The 18,197-nt window shown below is 44.6% G+C and overlaps 1 protein-coding gene across 1 annotated transcript in view; it reads left to right on the forward strand.

Annotated features, from left to right (window-relative positions):
• Stard9 (StAR related lipid transfer domain containing 9) overlaps positions 1 to 18,197 on the forward strand; it is an 89,829-nt gene that overhangs the window by 49,231 nt on the left and 22,401 nt on the right. The window contains exons 10-22 of the mRNA XM_028767176.1: positions 1,824 to 1,891; positions 3,627 to 3,724; positions 4,100 to 4,309; positions 4,483 to 4,580; positions 6,123 to 6,200; positions 6,997 to 7,068; positions 8,431 to 8,610; positions 10,011 to 10,062; positions 10,391 to 10,528; positions 11,073 to 11,158; positions 11,241 to 11,344; positions 15,852 to 16,042; positions 16,503 to 16,977. Coding sequence (XP_028623009.1) covers positions 1,824 to 1,891; positions 3,627 to 3,724; positions 4,100 to 4,309; positions 4,483 to 4,580; positions 6,123 to 6,200; positions 6,997 to 7,068; positions 8,431 to 8,610; positions 10,011 to 10,062; positions 10,391 to 10,528; positions 11,073 to 11,158; positions 11,241 to 11,344; positions 15,852 to 16,042; positions 16,503 to 16,977 — 1,850 coding nt within the window. The remainder of the gene's footprint in view (positions 1 to 1,823; positions 1,892 to 3,626; positions 3,725 to 4,099; positions 4,310 to 4,482; positions 4,581 to 6,122; positions 6,201 to 6,996; positions 7,069 to 8,430; positions 8,611 to 10,010; positions 10,063 to 10,390; positions 10,529 to 11,072; positions 11,159 to 11,240; positions 11,345 to 15,851; positions 16,043 to 16,502; positions 16,978 to 18,197) is intronic.

Here is an 18,197-nt window from a genome sequence, read left to right on the forward strand (position 1 = left end):
TTAGTCTCCTGGGATTAAAGGTGTGTACTACTTTACCTTGGCCTAAGCTTTTCTTAGCTACTATGCCTTAAGATCTCCAGGCCAAGATCTCCATGCCAAGATCCAGGTCAGAAACTTGTGTCTTCCAGCCTCAAGATCTAGATCACAGCTGAGCCCTCCAATTCTGGATTGTAGTTCATTCCAGATATAGTCAGGTTGACAACCAGGAGTAGCTAGTACAGTAAGTATCTAACCAACATACCAGAAATTGTATCTATAAAAGACCTATATACAAATATTTATAGCAGCTTTGTTTGTAATTGCTCAAAACTGCAAATGCTCAATGCCTTTTAAGACGTAAGTAGATAAGCATGACACATATGATGTGTCTATACAATGGAATACCGAATAAACACGAACTACTTGTGGTGGTTTGAATAGGTATGGCCTACATACACTCCTGTGTTTGAATAGTTGGTCCTTATAGGGAGTGGCACTGTTAGGTGATATGGCCTTATTGAAAGAAGTGTGTCATTGTGAGGACATGCTTTGAGATCTCCTATGCTTAAGTTGAGCCCAGTGTGGCACACAGTCCCCTTCTGCTGTCTATGGATAAAGATATAGAACTCTCAGCTCCTTTTCCAGCAGTTTGTTTGCCTGTATGTTGCCATGCTTCCCATCATGATGATAATAGACTAAACCTCTGAACTATAAGCCAGCCCCAATTAAATATTTACATTTATAAGAGTTGCCTTGGTCATGGTGTTACTTCACAGTGATAATACACTAGGATGCTTCAGCATATCTGAGTCTCAAAATTATGCCTAACCAAAAGAAACCAAGATAGTGTATGATTCTAGTTTTATGAAATATCCCAAAAGGCAGCTTTGTAGAAAGCATTGACTAGTGATTACTTGAGCTGGTGATGGGAGCAGAGATTGATTGCAAACACAGTCAGAAGAAATTGGGGGTCATTGGAAATATTCTAAAAGTTAATTTTGATGATGAAGGCTCAGCACTGAAGTTTTATAAAAGGGGCTGGAAAGATGGCTCAGTAGTGAAGAGTGTGCACTGCTCCTGCAAAGGATCTGAATTCTGTTCCCAGCACCAAGCTCAGGCCACTCACAGCTTCCTGGATCTTGAAGTGCAGGGGAGTCTGACATTGTCCAGACCCCTTTGGTACCTACACTCACATGCATGCACCCACATAGAAACACAAAAACACATACATACAATTAAAAACTAAAATAAGTCAAAAGGTTACAAAATAAGGCAGGCATAGTGGTAAATGTCTTTAATCCTAGCATTCAAGAGGCAAATCTCTTGAATTCAAGGCCAGACTGATCTACAGAGTAGATTCCAGGTCAGCCAGGGCTGCACAGAGAAATCCTGTCTGGAAAAAACAACAAAATTATAAAACAAACCCACATTGAATTTTAGGAGATGAGGAAAACAGAGAACCGGTTTTGTAAGAGGTGGCTAAGTGTTCCCAAATGGCATATGTTAAATTCTTGCCATAGAAAGTTAGCACGTGTGACTGACAGAATAACAGACCTGATCAAGGGTTATCCCATCTTCTATGGTTCTTTGCTGGTGAAAGTCAGAGGCTCCCAGTTGGCTTGCTTGATGAGTTGTGCTAACATCCTTACTGTCCTAAAAAACTCTGCAGAGTTCTCTCTGGAGATTCACCCTACTTACTCTAAGCTGTGCTGGTGATTTTAAAAGTCATGCTGATCAGATAGTGAGTGTTCATGCGATTCAGAACATGTCACCTTGGTTAGAAAAGTATCTCTGGGGGATGCAAATCATTCTGAATGATAGCTTTAAATGGTCTTTGTTTTTAGGCAATCCTACAGAACAACCTCCCTTCAGAGACGGCCAGCAAGATCAATCTTGTGGACCTAGCAGGCAGGTAACTGGGATTTCAAAGCTAAGAGTTATTGCTCTATTAACAGTGACCTATACCTTGCCCACTTTAAATGAGATAGGCATGGTTCTGTGTTTTGTCCTGTTTGAATGTTTTTTTGTTTTGTTTTGTTTTTTTGTTTTTCGAGACAGGGTTTCTCTGTATAGCCCTGGCTGTCCTGGAACTCACCCTGTAGACCAGGCTGGCCTCGAACTCAGAAATCTGCCTGCCTCTGCCTCCCAAGTGCTGGGATTAAAGGCGTGCACCACCATCACCCGGCCTGTTTGAATGTTTAATCATCCTGAGATTACAAAAGAAGGAATTTTTGAATGCCAGCTGGAAGATTATGGCAACTCAGGAGCTGGGAAATCCTTCCACATCCGGGGTTCTTAGTCTGAACTGTCTGTTGGAACCGTGAAAACTTCCAGAGCACACTTTAGAGACTGGGTGACCTCTGAGTTTGAGGCTAGCCTGGTCTACAAGATGAGTTTCAAGACTGCAAGGGCCACACAGAGAAACCCTGTCGCGAAAAAAACAGAAAAACCAAAAAACATAAACACCAAAAACCTATTCCTCAGATCAGAAGGAGGTGATTATGTGCACCGGGAAGTGGTGGCGCACACCTTTAATCCCAGCACTTGGGAAGCAGAGGCAGGTGGATTTCTGAGTTCGAGGCCAGCCTGGTCTACAAAGTGAGTTCCAGGACAGCCAGGGCTACACAGAAACCTTGTCTTGAAAAAAGAGGTGATTATGTTGACGAGGAAAATGTAAATATCAATTTTATGTAGCTGTATCTACTTTAAATATTTTTAAAGATGCCGTGCTTTGAGTTGTTAGAAGTATTAATACTGTATTCATATTATAGCCAAATATGTATCCAGAAAAGAAAAAATTGAGGGTCTTATAAGAAGGTATATTATCATATAAGGCAAATTTTCTCAATTTGGAATTAAAAAACAAAAAAACAAAAACAGTGTGGTGAGAAGCTGGTGACTTTCAGTGATGAAGTGCTTACTAGGTGTGCACTAAGCCCCAGATTTAGTCCCAAATGGCAATGGGGTGACAGTGGTTGAAGCTAAGTCCTGTCTGAAAGCATACCAGCTAACTAAACTTGTGAAGTTTTACTACTTGTCATTACTCTGCAAAGGTAAGCATAATAGTTACCTACCTTTAATCCAAGCACCCAGGAGGCAGAGACAGGCTGATCTCTGTGAGTTCCAGGCCAGTTTGGGTTACATAATGAGACCCTGTCTTTAAAAAAAACCAAAAAAAAACAAATTTTGAGACACATAACAGTTAATGACATAGACACCATCATTAAACTGTCAAAATAATTTAAAAGCAAGTCTTTCCACTGCTACCATCAATACTGTAATAAGCATTGTTTGGCCTAAAATGCTCTGGCAGCTCCTCCTTCCCTCAAAAAAATCACTAGCAGGATTTACAAGGGGACCTAGGTGGAGGCAATCCTATAGTCTTATATCCCATGCTGGCTGGGACTCTGTGCAGACCTAGCTGCTGAAGGAGAGCCTTGGAGGCAACTCCACACCATCATGGTTGCCAGTAAGTGGGATTCTGGATCTGCTTCTCTTTGTATCCAGAAAGAAGAATAGTGTTGAGGATGACACAGGAGAGAGTAACGCAAGAGAAACTGATGCTATGGATGTGTTATAACTTGACGGGTCCAGCAGCCCTGCAGAGTCTTGTGTGCTTTGTTTTTACTCTTACTGGTTTGTTTTAGTGAGAGAGCGGATCCCAGTTACTGTAAGGACCGGATTACTGAAGGCGCCAATATCAACAAGTCCCTTGTGACTCTGGGAATTGTAATCTCCACTTTAGGTATTTTGGTAATGGACTTGGGGTGAATGACGTTGGGAGGGAGACTTGGAAAAATAACTCATACTGTTTTCATTTTGTCATAATGTGGCAGATGCTTACAAGGTTATTTTTTGATAAGGTTATATTGTGGTTTGAGCATGAAAACCTGTTATTTTTAGCATACAGTGACCATCATTCTAGAATCAGGTTAAAATACTCTGTATCATAGTTCAAAGTCTGAACTTAAAGGTAAAGCCTCCTATCTATTATATGCTGAAAAGGGGTATGATACTCAGTCTGTGTTCTGTAATCATTGTTTTTAGTGCATTTGCTTCATAATGCCTTCAGTATTCTATTTTTGTTTTGCTTTTCTACTTTTGTTTTTTATCTATTAAGCCCAGAACTCACAAGTGTTCAGCAGCTGCCAGAGCCTCAGTAGTGCAGCCAGCAGTGGAGGTGACAGTGGGATTCCTAGCACCACGTCTGGGACCAGCAGCGGAGGGGGACCTGCAAGGAGGCAGTCTTACATCCCATACCGGGACTCTGTGCTGACCTGGCTGCTGAAAGAGAGCCTTGGAGGCAACTCCAAAACCATCATGGTTGCCAGTAAGTGGGATGTTGGATCCTCTTCTGTTTGGAGCTGGTATTGTGTCTAGAAAGTGCACTGACCACTTAGGCTGCTCAGTCCTCCTCAATCCCTCAAGAGTGCATTGGCAGCAAGACTAGTGAGTAAGAGGGAGGGGCCCAGACTATAGCTCATCTTTATCCTTCTACCTCAGCTGTGTCCCCTGCACATACCAGCTACAGTGAGACCATGAGTACAATGAGATACGCATCCAATGCCAAAAACATCATCAACAAGCCACAGGTGAATGAGGTAAGACCTTCATTGGAAGACCTGGTCTGACATTGTTTGAAGTTCTCCTTATTGTTTTCTGTTTCTTTCTCATTATTTCTATCATAGTCGGCATCTCTGTTGCGGTGATAAAACATTGACAAGAAGCAGCTTGGGAAGAAAATCTGTGTCTGTCACTTTTCTGTTGCTGTGATAAGACCCATAATCAAAGCAACTTACAGAAGAAAGAGTTTATTGGGGGATTATGTTAGAGTCCAGGATGGTGGAGTAAGGGTAGCAGGTGGAAGGTGTTCAGAGCAGCAACTGAGAGTTTACATCTCAATCGCATGCAGGAGGCAGAGAGAACTAACTAGAAACGGCTTTGAAACTTCAAATACCCCCACCACAACCCATGACATATTTCCTCTAGCAAGACCATACCTCATAATCCTCCCCAAACAGCCACCAGCTGGGGACCAAGTATTTAGATGTCTAAGATTTATGGGGGATGTCTAATTCAAAACACCACAAAGGGATTATAACATATATAAATTACAGTCCACCATTGAGGGAAGCCGAGGCAGGAACCTGAAGTAACTGTTTGCTGGATTGCCCTTCATGGCTCACTCAGCTTGATTTTTATACAATCTAGACCACCTACTCAGAAGTGGCACTGTCCACAGTCAGCTGGACCCTCCCCGTCAACCATTAACCAAGAAAATACCTCATGGGCTTGCCTACAGTTCAGTCTGAGTTCTCTCAGTTGAGGTTCCAGTTTTCCAGATGACTTTAGCTTCTGTCAAGTTGACAAAAAACTAATGAGCACAATTTTCATCCCAAGTTATCGTCTGCAAACGATGTACTTTTTCCCAGTGTAGTGCCCTGCCTTTCTCTGATCTCTCAGCAAATCATTTTATGAACAGCTTCCTTTAGGCATTTGTTTCTTTAAGGCCATTCCTCTTAGGATCCCTAATGTATGGTTGCCACTCTAAGACAGGTCATTTGGAACTTTCTGTTTGATGCTTTTATTTTTAATTGATACTGATTTGTGTCTGGGTCTTGTTATATAAATTGCAGTTGACTTCTCTTTTGGATTAAACCAGAACTATAAGGAACTTGTGGTTTTGAAAGCTGAGTAATGATGAGAACATTACAAATGTTCTTATCTCTTAGAGATTCAGAGGACTTTCAGAGCAGGGGTCAGAGCTGGTGGACAGACATACCTGGGGGCTGTTCTCAAAGGCGGTGTGATTAGGCATGCATCAGATTTAGTCATCTTACAGGAAGAATAGCATTTGTGAGCCTCCCAGACCTGCTCTAAGATGGTAATTTTCAAAGCTCGTATGTAAAAGAATCACCTGAAGAGTTTGTTAAACATAATTGAGCCTCACCCCCCAAGAATTGCTTTCTGGAGTGGGGCTTGAATTTGCATTTGTCGTAAGTTCTTGGATGAGTTGATACTGCTGTAGGTCCTGGGATTGTACTCTGAGAAATCACTCCCAAAGAATAGCATCCTTCTCCAGATGAGCACTTCAGTTTGGGACCTGCTATGAGCCAATGGGAACTGAGTTCTCTGTGTTTCAGGATGTAAATGTGAAGCTCATCCGAGACCTCAGGGAGGAGATTGAGAGGTTGAAAGCCGTGCTGCTGAACTTTGAACTGGTATGTTGGCAGTCTGTACTCCTCTATATTCCAATGATGGTCTTGCATCTTGAACACTTGGGGCCTGCCATACTCTGTGTTTTCAAGTTTTATTATTGTGTGTTTGTATGAACATGGGTGTATACATGCATATAGAAGTAGAGGACAACTTTTAGGAGTGGTTCTTCCACCTTGGGCTCTGGGGATAAATCTCTAGTTGCCGGGCATGCTCAGAAGGAGCTTCTGCCTGCCTAGCCATCTGGCTGGTCCTGAACTTTATATTTTCAGTGACAGTGGTGGAGCAAAGGCAGAAGGATCCCCCTGATTTCTCTGCGACTTCAAATGAGCTGGATGGCCTTTCCATGTGTTGTCTTTTGTCTAGAGGACATTGCCTTGCTGGCACTTGCTCTTTGTAGAATTGAGTCCTAGAGAAAAATCTATTTCATTTCTCCTTTGTACTCATATGAGCCCAAATGCCAAATACCTCTCATTTCTTTCTTTTTTTTTTTGTTTTTTGTTTTTTGTTTGTTTTTTCAAGACAGGGTTTGTCTTATAGCCCGGGCTGTCTTGGAACTCACTCTGTAGACCAGGCTGGCCTCCAACTCAGAAATCCGCCTGCCTCTGCCTCCCAAGTGCTGGGATTAAAGGCGTGTGCCACTACCGCCCGGCCTCTGATTTATTTCTTACTTCGGTGGTGAAGTCTTTGCTTTGTCCGTACTTTATCCTTCTTAGGTGCAATGATGGGACCTACTTGTAGGTCATACCAAGAAAATATCAGAACTTGTTCTCTGTCCCTGCCCCCTCTGTCTCTCTGCAGAGGAACTTGCGTTCACTAAATGATGATGTGAGTGAGAACCTGCAGGAGCTAGTCTTCCAGAATGATTTGAAGGTAGGTGTGTTGAGCGGACCCAGTAGAACTTTCCAGTACCCTGCAAATAAGTTACATCATTCCTCATCTAGGTCTGCTCCCTCAGTGGGGCAGAGAACAGCTGTCTAGTTCAGAAATCATTTTTATTTCCATTGAGCCTTGAGTAGAGAAGGTGTTTGCCTTAGTTGATGGTAAATGTATTTTTTGTATGTTTATATTTTATTTTCTCAGGCTCATGGTAGCTTTTTTTAGACAGTATGAGTATAGCAAAATGATTTTCTAGTCAGTAAATCAGGCAGTCAGCATGTTTTCACAGATTGAGCACTCAGTTTGAAGCTTCAAGGACTAGAGGAGTCCCTGCCTCAGGCGGCATAGACCTTTGGATACGCAGAGGCTGGTGACGTGTCTGATAAGGAAGAAATCACTATGCCCTATAATTTTTGGAACAGCTGTTATATGCTGGAAGGCAGAGAACTGGTTTTGAACCAGATCTTGTGGGATTGATAGAGTTAGAGAGCCAGAAGAGTACTTTGTATGAGGGAGTGATGACATAAGCAAACCACAGAACCGGAGAGTGGACAGCCTCAGTGTGGAAGCACGTGCAGATTCTCCTGGTGCAGGGAGTATAATGGAACAAAGACAGTCACTTCACAGCCGCGGAGATGTGGCAAGGGAGGCAGGAAGGACCAGTGACATGGTACTTCTTTCCAAAGCATGCTTCCTCCAATTAGGCCCTACCTTTTAAAGTCCTGTCACCTTCCAAAGCAATGCTACCAGCGAGGCACCAAATCTTTGACACAGGAACCTCTGGGGCATTTCATATTCAAACCCATGACACATTTTTTTTTTCTGGGTAAAAGAACAATGTATGCTCACTGAGGAAGAATTTATTTAAAATAAATAAGAATAATAGCCAGGTGGTGGTGGCGCATGCCTTTAATCCCAGCACTTGGGAGGCAGAGGCAGGCGGATTTCTGAGTTTGAGGCTAGCCTGGTCTACAGAGTGAGTTCCAGGACAGCCAGGGCTATACAGAGAAACCCTGTCTCAAAAAACCAAAACAAACAAACAAACAAACAAACCCCCAAAACCAAAACAAAACAAAAAAAGAATAATAAATAAATAAATAAATAGAAAAATAAATAAGAAAAATAAATAAGCATTTATTGAAGGAGCTGCTGTTTATGAAAGTGATGCTTGCTTACTAAAGAACACTTAAAACATAGGAAGCAGTCACAGATGAAAAGGTACAAGAACCTCTTTGAGGTTCCAAATAGTGACAGCAGGGATGGTGAGGGAGGAAGTTACACATGGAGGCAGTAGGTAAGAGTGGACCTCAGTCTGTTCCCCACACAGGAAATCTATTGTCTCTTGTACCTCTGCAGATAGACACACTGACTGAACCCTGGCCTCAGAAGCAGAATGACCGGCAGGCGCTCTTGGAGCATTATGGTGTGGACATCAACAGGAAGAGGGCCAGGGTGGTCATTGACTCCAGCCTGCCACACCTGATGGCTCTGGAGGACGATGTGCTCAGCACAGGCGTGGTGCTTTATCACCTCAAGGTGAGGAGGCTGGTCCACCTCCTCTCTCCTCAACACTGGCCTCAGAAGTGAGGGAAGGAAAGGAGCTCACAGCCATGTTCTTCGGGATCCAGACCAAGGCCTCAGAGCTGCCTCAGGAATCTGATCTAGCCAGAGTGGGATTTGTTTGGGTTTTGTGTAAATGACGAAAGGAAATGAGCATGATTATTGGTTTTCTTTTTTTTGGGGGGTGGGGTTGAGACAGGGTTTCTCTGTGTAGCCCTGGCTGTCCTGGAACTCACTCTGGAGACCAGGCTGGCCTCGAACTCAGAAATCTGCCTGCCTCTGCCTCCCAAGTGCTGGGATTAAAGGCATGCGCCACCACCGCCCGGCGATTATTGGTTTTCGACTGCTAATGATGCTTTCCTGTAACTGACTCATTATTTCTGTGCCTTAGTTTCTTCAGTTAAGGTAAGAATGGCACCTCTTCCATTGCTTTTCTGATTCAAAAAGCTAGCAAACAAAAAGAAGTAAGACAATGTCTACAAAATGTTCAGCATGATTCTTGGGACATAGGACATGGTTACTTAAGAAACATACACCTTCAAGTTAGCATCTTTGTTACCATGTTGGTGCCTTCTAATAACTGTGTGCTCTGCAGCAGGTTTGTCATAACCAAGGGCCCAAAGCCTAGTGTTGTACTAATTCAGTGCTTTGCTTGTGTTAACACCAGTTGCTGTGCTCTCTTCTACTGTCTTCCAGTTCCTCTCACTTATAGAGACGCCTTCCCCTGTCTGTGCTAACCCTTCATAGAATTTGACATCTGTTATGCTTCCTCTGTGGAGCAAGAAGGTAACAATCCATAAATCTTTATAAAAAATCTCTGAGTCTCCGCAATCAAACATGGGCCACACTAACCTTAGTTGCTTTGAGAATGAAGTATACGTTTAATCCCAGCACTTGGGAAGCAGAGGCAGGCGGATTTCTGAGTCTGAGATTAGCCTGGTCTACAGAGTGAGTTCTAAGACATCCCAAGCTATACAGAGAAACCCTGTCTGAGAGAGAGAGAGAGAGAGAGAGAGAGAGAGAGAGAGAGAGAGGGAGAGAATATGAAGTATATGTAGTATATGTGTGCCCCCTTCCTCTTACTCAAGAATTTCTAACCAGCAGTTATTCAGGCCACATGGCAGAAAGGAGTCTATCAGCAGTTGTTGGGCTTTGCAAATAGGCAGTGGTGTGTATTACTGCTATGTCCCCCTGGACTGCAGATCGAGTCGGTGGAAGGTCAGACCAGCCTAGTGAGGTTGGGAAATGGTTCTGAGAATGGTTCTGAGTTGGGCATGGGAGACCCAGGGTTTACACAGAGGTGGACTGTGCTTTGAGGGCAGGGCCATGGCTCTCTTCATTCTTATTAAAATGGCTTCTTTCTTTCTTCCTCATAGGAGGGGACAACAAAAATAGGAAGGATTGATTCAGACCAGGAGCAGGATATCGGTAGGTAAACGCACATTTGAGTCTGACACAGGCAGCTATTTGTGCCTGAATAAAGGAAGCTGATGATCGTGAAACAGAATGCAGTCTCTGAAGGGTTATGGGTCTGCTTTCCTTTCTGCTGTTAGCTTTTTTAGTTGGAACTTGGAAGGAGGAGGCTTATATGAGAGAGACTTTGAGCTCTTGGGTGGTTTCAGGTGGTGGGAGGCTTGTTTGTTTGTTTGTTTTTGTTGGGCTGGGAAATATTTTAGGTGTTGTGTTGGAACTTCCAAAACTAGAAGAGACATTCTCCTGAATGATTTCTGAACTCAAATTGCCCCCTCCTCTTTAGTCCTTCAGGGCCAGTGGATTGAGAGGGACCACTGCACAATCACTAGCACTTGTGGGGTGGTTATTCTCCGGCCTAGCCAAGGGGCACGCTGTACAGTCAATGGTCGTGAAGTCACTGCTTCCTGCCGTCTGACACAAGGTAAGGCTGTCTACCTCCCAGGATATATCTGGATGAGTGATGGACATCTTCAATCTGATAGGTCCAGAGTGAAGCAAGAGTCAATCATGTGTTATTCAGCCTCTTCACCCAGAGACCCGAAGATTTTCTAACTCAATCCTTCTTATTCTAGAACCCAAGGGTAGAGAATGACTCATGGAAATTTGTGCTTGTTTATCTGAACCTCAGTTTCTTCATCTGTGATAATGGGAGCATAGAGCAGGATTGAATGAAGCCTGTGTTTTTGCAGTTCTTGGTAGTTTGCTGTAAAGATTTTGTGTCAGTGTGCCTCTAGTACTAACCTATTTAAATTCCATTCTCTGAAGCTGAACTCAGAGCCTGCCTCTTCATGAAATTTCTCTGACTACACTACCTGGAATTTGTCCTGCTGTTTATTTGATTCTAACTGTGAGATGTATAATGAATACATGCCAACTTAGCCTGTTACAAGCGTGAGTCTATCTCACAGTATCACAGTGTATCTCAGGGCATGATTATGGACTGAACTCTGGCTTGTGTGTCACAGGAGCTGTCATAACACTGGGGAAAGCACAGAAATTCCGGTTTAACCACCCAGCCGAGGCTGCTGTGCTGCGGCACCAGAGGCTCAAGGTAGGCATGGCTGTGATTTCTGGGTAGCTGTTAGGAAAGCCTCTGCACTACCCTGGGCTCACTGCTCTTTTCCATGTCTCAGGCTGGAGAGGCTCTTGGCAGCAGTGGCTCTTTGGAATGGCTGGACTTGGATGGAGATATCAGTGCCTCAAGACTGGGTCTCTGCCCTGTGCTCAGGAAGGAGAGGTGAGAATCTGCTGCTTGTCGCAATGGAGTCTCCTACGTTTGCTTCTTAGTCCGGAACAGAATGGAAATTGGGAGAGTGTTGTATAACAACTAAGGTCTGAACAAATTTGTTCCAGATTGACTTGGGCAAGGGTTGTGGCTTGAAAATCAAATGTCCACAGGCTCAGGCATTGAAGACTAATCTCCGTCTGTGGCGTAAGCTATGAGGTTCTGGGACCTTTAGGAGGTGTGATAGATTCCAAAGAAGTAGGTCACTGGAGGCATGTTCTTGGGGATGCATCATATTCCACTTACCTTTGTCCCCCTTTCCACTTCCCATCACCATGAGGTGAGCCACTTTGTACTACCACATGTGCCCCTAGCCTCCCTCATGCCCAAGCTGCAGGGTAGTCTCTCATAGACCAGGACTTCTGAACTGGTAGGCTAAGATGAATCCTTTTCTCAAGTTGTTTCTCTCAAGTGTTTGATACAGCAATGAAAAACTATGAATTATCTGACAGTGCTGAGCTGGCTGCTGAGTTTGTAGCTGGCCCTCATTTGCGTCCTGCTTGGTATCTTGTCTCTCTTCCCACTGAAAGACATGCATCTCCCTGTCGGCAAGGTTTATCTGGAAAGTGTTGGCAGACATCTTTGATACTGCTTCTAAACCTTACTTCCCCCACAGTTCCTTTAAGTCTCAATGCACCTGTGTGTGAGCTCATGGTATGTATATCTGGTAGCCTCCAGAATACATGGCTTCCTCTAGGTCTAAAATGTATCTCTTTTATTCTCTCAACAAACAATGCAGGGCTATGTGCATGAGGAATCTGGACCTATTGGAGCAAATGAGAAAGCATGTTGAGATTCTGCTGTCTCTCCTGCTTCACCTGCTTTGTGATAAACTTTGAAGTCTTGAGTTAACTTATATGCAGTTGACAGCAGCTGGTTTTCTACTTCATCATTATCCTCTATACAGAATTCTTTCCTTGCCTGGTGGGTTTGCCCCTGGAAGCTCCTTTGTTCCTTTAGCCAAACTGACCTGTATGTCAGGTCTAACTATAGGAAAGTCATAAGGGGACTCAGTACCAGTGAGATCACTATCAAGACTATCAAGCACTTCCAAGGATTTGCAGCAGGTTCTTGTGACCCCTGTCCTCTTTGGAGGGATCCAGATCTTCTGGCCTGGAGGATTTGATGACAGATGAAAATAGCCTGACACTGACAGGAGGGGAGGATATGGATTGGGGAGCCGGGTGAGCAACAGAGCATCTTCACAGAGCTGCTCGCATGGTGAACGATGCTACAGCGGAGGTTTAGAGACAGGTGAGCCTATGGTCAAGGTCTTAGGGGCTTGTGGAGTGAAGGGCAAACTGGGAAAGCTGACACAGGTAGAGAGAATCAAAGCCAAGAAGAATTTGGGACTGAGGCTGAAGTTCTTATTTTCTCAGAAAGAACCTAGTATTTTGTAGGGAAGACATGAAAGAGACTTTGTTTTGAATAAGGTTTTGTTGGGAAGACAGACTGAAGATCTGGTTTTTCTTAGAGTGCAGAGTTTGCAGGGAACAACACTGCAATTTGAAGAGCTATAGATATAGAAAGGTGTATTGGAATTGGGTGAACAGATTCACATTTGGCCCTGCCACATAAAAGCTGTGTGATTTCAGATAGCTCCCTTACTCTTTGAGCCTGTTTCCTCACCTCTAAAGTAAGAGTGCTTGTCCCCTTCCCAGGGGACCTGTGATAAGGACTGGTGGAGCTGAATGGGCATGATAGCACATGCCCATGGTCCCAGCGGCTGTATGGCTGAGCTGCCTAGGAAAGCTGCTTTCCTTTCTTGACCTTTTGTCTCAGCCAGCTCATTATCCTCCCCAGAGAGCTCTGTAGGCTCATCCTTCCTTTTAAATATCTTCAGGACTCTGTAGCCTCGTGACCTTTCACCAGCACCAAGAATGTGCTCTTTTATTCATCTGACTATGAAGGGCTTCAGAGTCAAGGCCTCTCTCATGGACTGCCTCCACCATTCACTACCAGCTTGAGGGGCCTGTAGGCTGGGCTGGGCCTATCCATCTACTGTAGCCAGCATCTGGTGCCAGCCCTTGGTCAGGTGGTGTGGCCCTCAAGCTAATGACTGCGCAAAGGGGTTAGAGAGTGGAACAGCTAGAAGAAACTACATGACCGGGGCTGGATTTGTGGGCAATCTCTCCTACTTTTAACCTGGGCTTAGCTTCAGGGCTGCCCTTATCCTAGGCTGCTATCCCTCATTCATCTCTGGAGGAACATTTAAGAGGACCCGAGCTTTTTTTTTTTTTTCTTTTCTTTATTTTTTTTTCGAGACAGGGTTTCTCTGTGTAGCCCTTGCTGTCCTGGAACTCACTCTGTAGACCAGGCTGGCCTCGAACTCAGAAATCCGCCTGCCTCTGCCTCCCAAGTGCTGAGAGTAAAGGTGTGTACCACCACTGCCTGGCTGGGCCCAAGCTTTTTCTAAGCCATTTTTTTTTCTTATAATAGTGATATGGACCAACCAGGAAGAAATTTTGTCCTGGGAGTCTTTTGCCTATGTTCTTCTCATTCTGTTGTTTTGAGTTGGTGGGGTGGGGCTTACCTTTAAATGTCTAGAACCCAGAAGAGGCTCTCACTCCTATTGCAGTAGTAAGTAGCCGCCATTAAATTCTGCTGCAGACTCAGTGAAGCCCCAGGTAGCAGAGGACAACTGCCCGAGAACTGTGGAGAGTATAGCAGAATCCTGACAAGTACTTGGTGACCAGCCAGTATTTGGGGGACGCTGGAATTAGCTAAGATGAAGGCAGCCATCGTTAGCTCCAGGTCCCTTGGCTGCCCTGTAATGAGAACTTGGTTTTGGTACTACATCCAGACATGTAACATAGTTATTTACTTTCTCACCTGTCCTGAGAATTTGAAAACTGCTTAGCAGAGGTGTCCTTCTGGCTAAAGCTGAAAGACAGTTTGGGTAAATACACCTTGGCATCCTGGACAGTCCCCTTCACAGTCCCATGCAGAACTGCCGCTTTCCTAGAAGCTATAAGAGCTCTCCAAAGAAAATGCAAGCTGTCAGTCTGAGAGCTGGGGAAACACCCAGGGGAGGAAACTGAATAACCCAGGGGATTCAGAGAGTATGGATCCCACTCTTCCTCCTGGATCTGGTGTTCTGTGGGTTTTAGCTGGGCTTCTTTAGGCTTCACTGATGGGTTTATGTTTATAATTCAGCCATTACTGTGGCCCAGTTTTGAAGTAGTAATACAAGTACAACGTGTGTAAGTATAAATACAAAATGTTTTGGGTTAACAGTTTTCCTTCCCAGTGTTTCTGAAGTTTTTTCTGTGTTTCCTGAGGGAATTTTGGTAGAAACCCTTTTAATTCTTTCTTTTTTTGTTTGTTTGTTTTTTTTCGAAACAGGGTTTCTCTGTGTAGCCTTGGCTGTCCTGGAGTTCACTCTGTAGACCAGGCTGGCCTCGAATTCAGAAATCTGCCTGCCTCTGCCTCCCAAGTGCTGGGATTAAAGGCATGCGCCACCACTGCCCGGCTAATTCTTTCATTTTTAAAGGAATAGCTGCTCTGTGTGCATATACTTGGTTGTATACATGATTTTGGGGGAGGGTGTGTGTGTGTGTGTGTGTGTGTGTGTAGGTGTGTGTGTAGGCCTAAAGTTGATATCAGTCAATGGCTCCACTCTATTAAGGCAGGGTCTCTGACCCCAGAGCTTGCCAATTATAGACTAGCCAACTTGCCCTAGGTATCACCTGTGTCTACTGTCCAAGGGCTGGGATTACAGGTAGCTACCACGCTTGCTTGGCTTTTATGTGTATTCTGGGGATCCAAACCCCTGCCCTCACATTCACGTGGCAAATGCTTTATCTACTGAGCCATCTCCCAAGTCTGGACAAGATGCTTGATTTAGCTAAAGCATTATTTTTTATCTTTTATTTTTTTTATTTTTAAGGCAAGAAAATTATCCTCAAACTCATAATCCTCTTGCCTCTGCCTCCAGAGTATTAGGCTTAAAGGTATATGATACCACACTCAGCTTTTTGTACTTTTACTCTTATGATTTTCTTATGAGCCAAGTGTGGTGGCACATGCCTTTAATTTCAGCACTAGGAAGGCAGAGGCAGGTGGAGCTCTGTGAGTTCAAGGTCAGCCTGGTCTACAGAGTTCCTAGGTAGCCAGGGCTATATAGAGAGACCCTGTCTCAAAAACAAAACAAAGCAAATAAAAATAAATAGCAACAAAAAACCATCTGTTTTACTCGTCTCATTTCCTTATGACAGTGAATGTGGGTTTCTGCTAAACCCACAATTCTAAGAATATGATAGTCTAATGTCTGTTCTCTGCTTCTGTACTATGACGTCATGAGCTGCCTATGACAACACACCTACTTGTTCCAAGCTGCCAGAAGCTATAGCCCCTTCTACCTTGCTGAACTCAGGAGTGCTCTCAGAGGGATAGAAGTCTCCCACCCATTTGTCCTGAGTTTGGTTTGCTTGGGTGACCTTGAGCTTTTTTGTCACAGGAGAGTATTGGAAGAGCAATGTGACAAGGACCAGCAGCCATCAAGAAATAGCGAGATATATTACAGAGCTCAGCCTGAGCAACAGCCGTGCCATGTGGAGGCTCTGGAGCAGCAAGCCAAAGAAGGACAGAGTAGAGTCCAGGAGGAGCTAGAACTGGACCAGACACATATCAGCCGGCAGACAAAAGGCAGTAGGTGCCCTCATCTAAGGTCTACTTCATCAGCCTTTTCCAGTTCCATGCTGCCGAGCTTCTGCATTCTGACCTTTGATGTCTTTGTGATATGATGGAATTTTTTGTACTAGGCATTCTCTTCCTTCTTTTGGAGACCTGATGCTTAGACAAGGGGGCTGGAAATAAGCAAGTGGACTTCTCTATGGCCCCTCAGAATGATGCGTCTTCTGCTGACTCCCTCCAGTGGCGCACTTGTCTGTGCATTTCCACCTGCCCCACTTGTCCACTGTTCCATTGAGGCCTACACATCTTCCTTTCCTTCCCCTTCAGTAAGGAGGCCCTGTAGTTCTCCCTTGCCACGCCACTCCATCCAACCCTCTTCACTCCTTTCAGCTCTAGCCATGGCTAGGGATGTCTGAGTCCAGACAGCCATAGGCAGGAAGTGCTGACCTTCTCTCTGGGTATTTTTGCTTCCCAGACCAGCAGTGGCTACTCAGAGAAGAGACCTGGCTAGCCAGCTTACAAGAGACACAGCAAGAAGCCAACTGTGGAGAAGAGAAAGAACTTGAGGCCTTTGTGGCACCTGATGCTTGGCTTCCAACAGTTCCTCAGATTCCACCATCCCCACTGGTCCAAAGCCAAAAGAGGGTGGTGCAGCCCCAGTGCTTGCGGAGACATACTTCTCGGGCTACAGTGTGGAACATCAGGCAGAAAAAGTTATCGTTCCAGCTAGAGAGAATTATTAAGAAGCGGAGGCTGCTGAAGGCCCAGAAGAGACTGGAGCAACTCAGTGCACTCTTCTGGATCCAAGATGATGGTGCTTCCAAAGCCCCAAGTTGGGCCTCTAGCTCTAACACCCCAGGCCCAGGTTCTCAGTGGAGAAGCAGATGGACTACTTGCTGCTCTCTGAGTCTCCAAAGGCTAGGCAGCCAGCGCTTGCCCCAGCTACACAGGTACCAGTGATGGCATTAACCCAGTTTTCCAGACAGTGCTCTTTACTCCTGTGGCTTCTTCAATCTGTGAGGTGTCTAGGTGTTTATTTTCTGGTCCTTCTGGGCTTCTCTCTGTTTGCATTTTTTCCCTCAAGACAGGGTTTCTCTGTGTAGCCCTGGCTGTCCTGGAACTCACTCTGTAGACCAGGCTGGCCTCGAACTCAGAAATCCGCCTGCCTCTGCCTCCGAACTGCTGGGATTAAAGGCGTGCGCCACCACCGCCTGGCCAGATGCAGTTTCTTATGTGTCCTGCCTGCACCTTAGTCTCACCTTCAACCAGTCTTCCTTGATCCGACAGGCTGCCTCCATCCTGACCTGACACAGGACGGCCCGGCCCCTGTACATGTTTGGATCTGACTGTCGGCTCCTTCATCCCCTGTCTGCTGTCATGGGGTTGGGGAGTGTATTATCTACCAGATTCTTCGGAGTGGAGGCCTGTGTCCTGTTCTGTGTGTTCTGGGCCTTTCTCAGAAGAGTCACACAATGTCTGTTGCTGTCATGTTTTCTCACCTCACTGTCCTTCAAATAACTGGGCAGGCAAGCCAACTTTTTACTATGGAAAACAGTCAAACATGCAAAAAGTTGAGAGACTTATGGAGTACCTAAATCTCCTAAAATACCTGGAGTATTTTGAGCAATTATAAAGATGTACTACTTTAGAGTCCCACCACCCTGACTTCCAAAGGATTTAAAGCAATATCATGTCATTTCTCTCCCCCCGCCCCGTATCTTTAAGTATGTATGTACCTCTAAAAATAAAAACGATTCCATCATATCTACCAAATCATACCTGCCAAGATTAGGTTATAGCTTAATAGAAGCTAAAGTTTGAGTCATACTCAGTTTTCTCAAGTTGCTTGAAGTGTGCTTTGGTTTTCCATATCACGATCTAATTGGATTTATAATCTACCTGTCACTGTTAAGTCTGAAGTTCCCGTAGTCATTCTTTCCTATTTCTTTTTACCAGTATGCAAAATGGCTAAGTCAGTTCTATAGATGATACCACACCATAGATTTATCTGCTTGATTCTTTATAGTATTAAAATTGTTCCCCATTTTCCTCACGTAGCCAGTTGCTTGAAATGTAGTTCAGTTAAACTTTTCCCTAAGATAAAGCAGTTGGGGGTGATTGAGCAGCATGTATCTGAGACCTCTCAAAGCCAGGGCTCTGTTGTTAACAG

This window comes from Grammomys surdaster, unplaced genomic scaffold (genome assembly GCF_004785775.1).
Source record: "Grammomys surdaster isolate TR1022 unplaced genomic scaffold, NIH_TR_1.0 170, whole genome shotgun sequence".
Classification (NCBI taxonomy): domain Eukaryota; kingdom Metazoa; phylum Chordata; class Mammalia; order Rodentia; family Muridae; genus Grammomys; species Grammomys surdaster.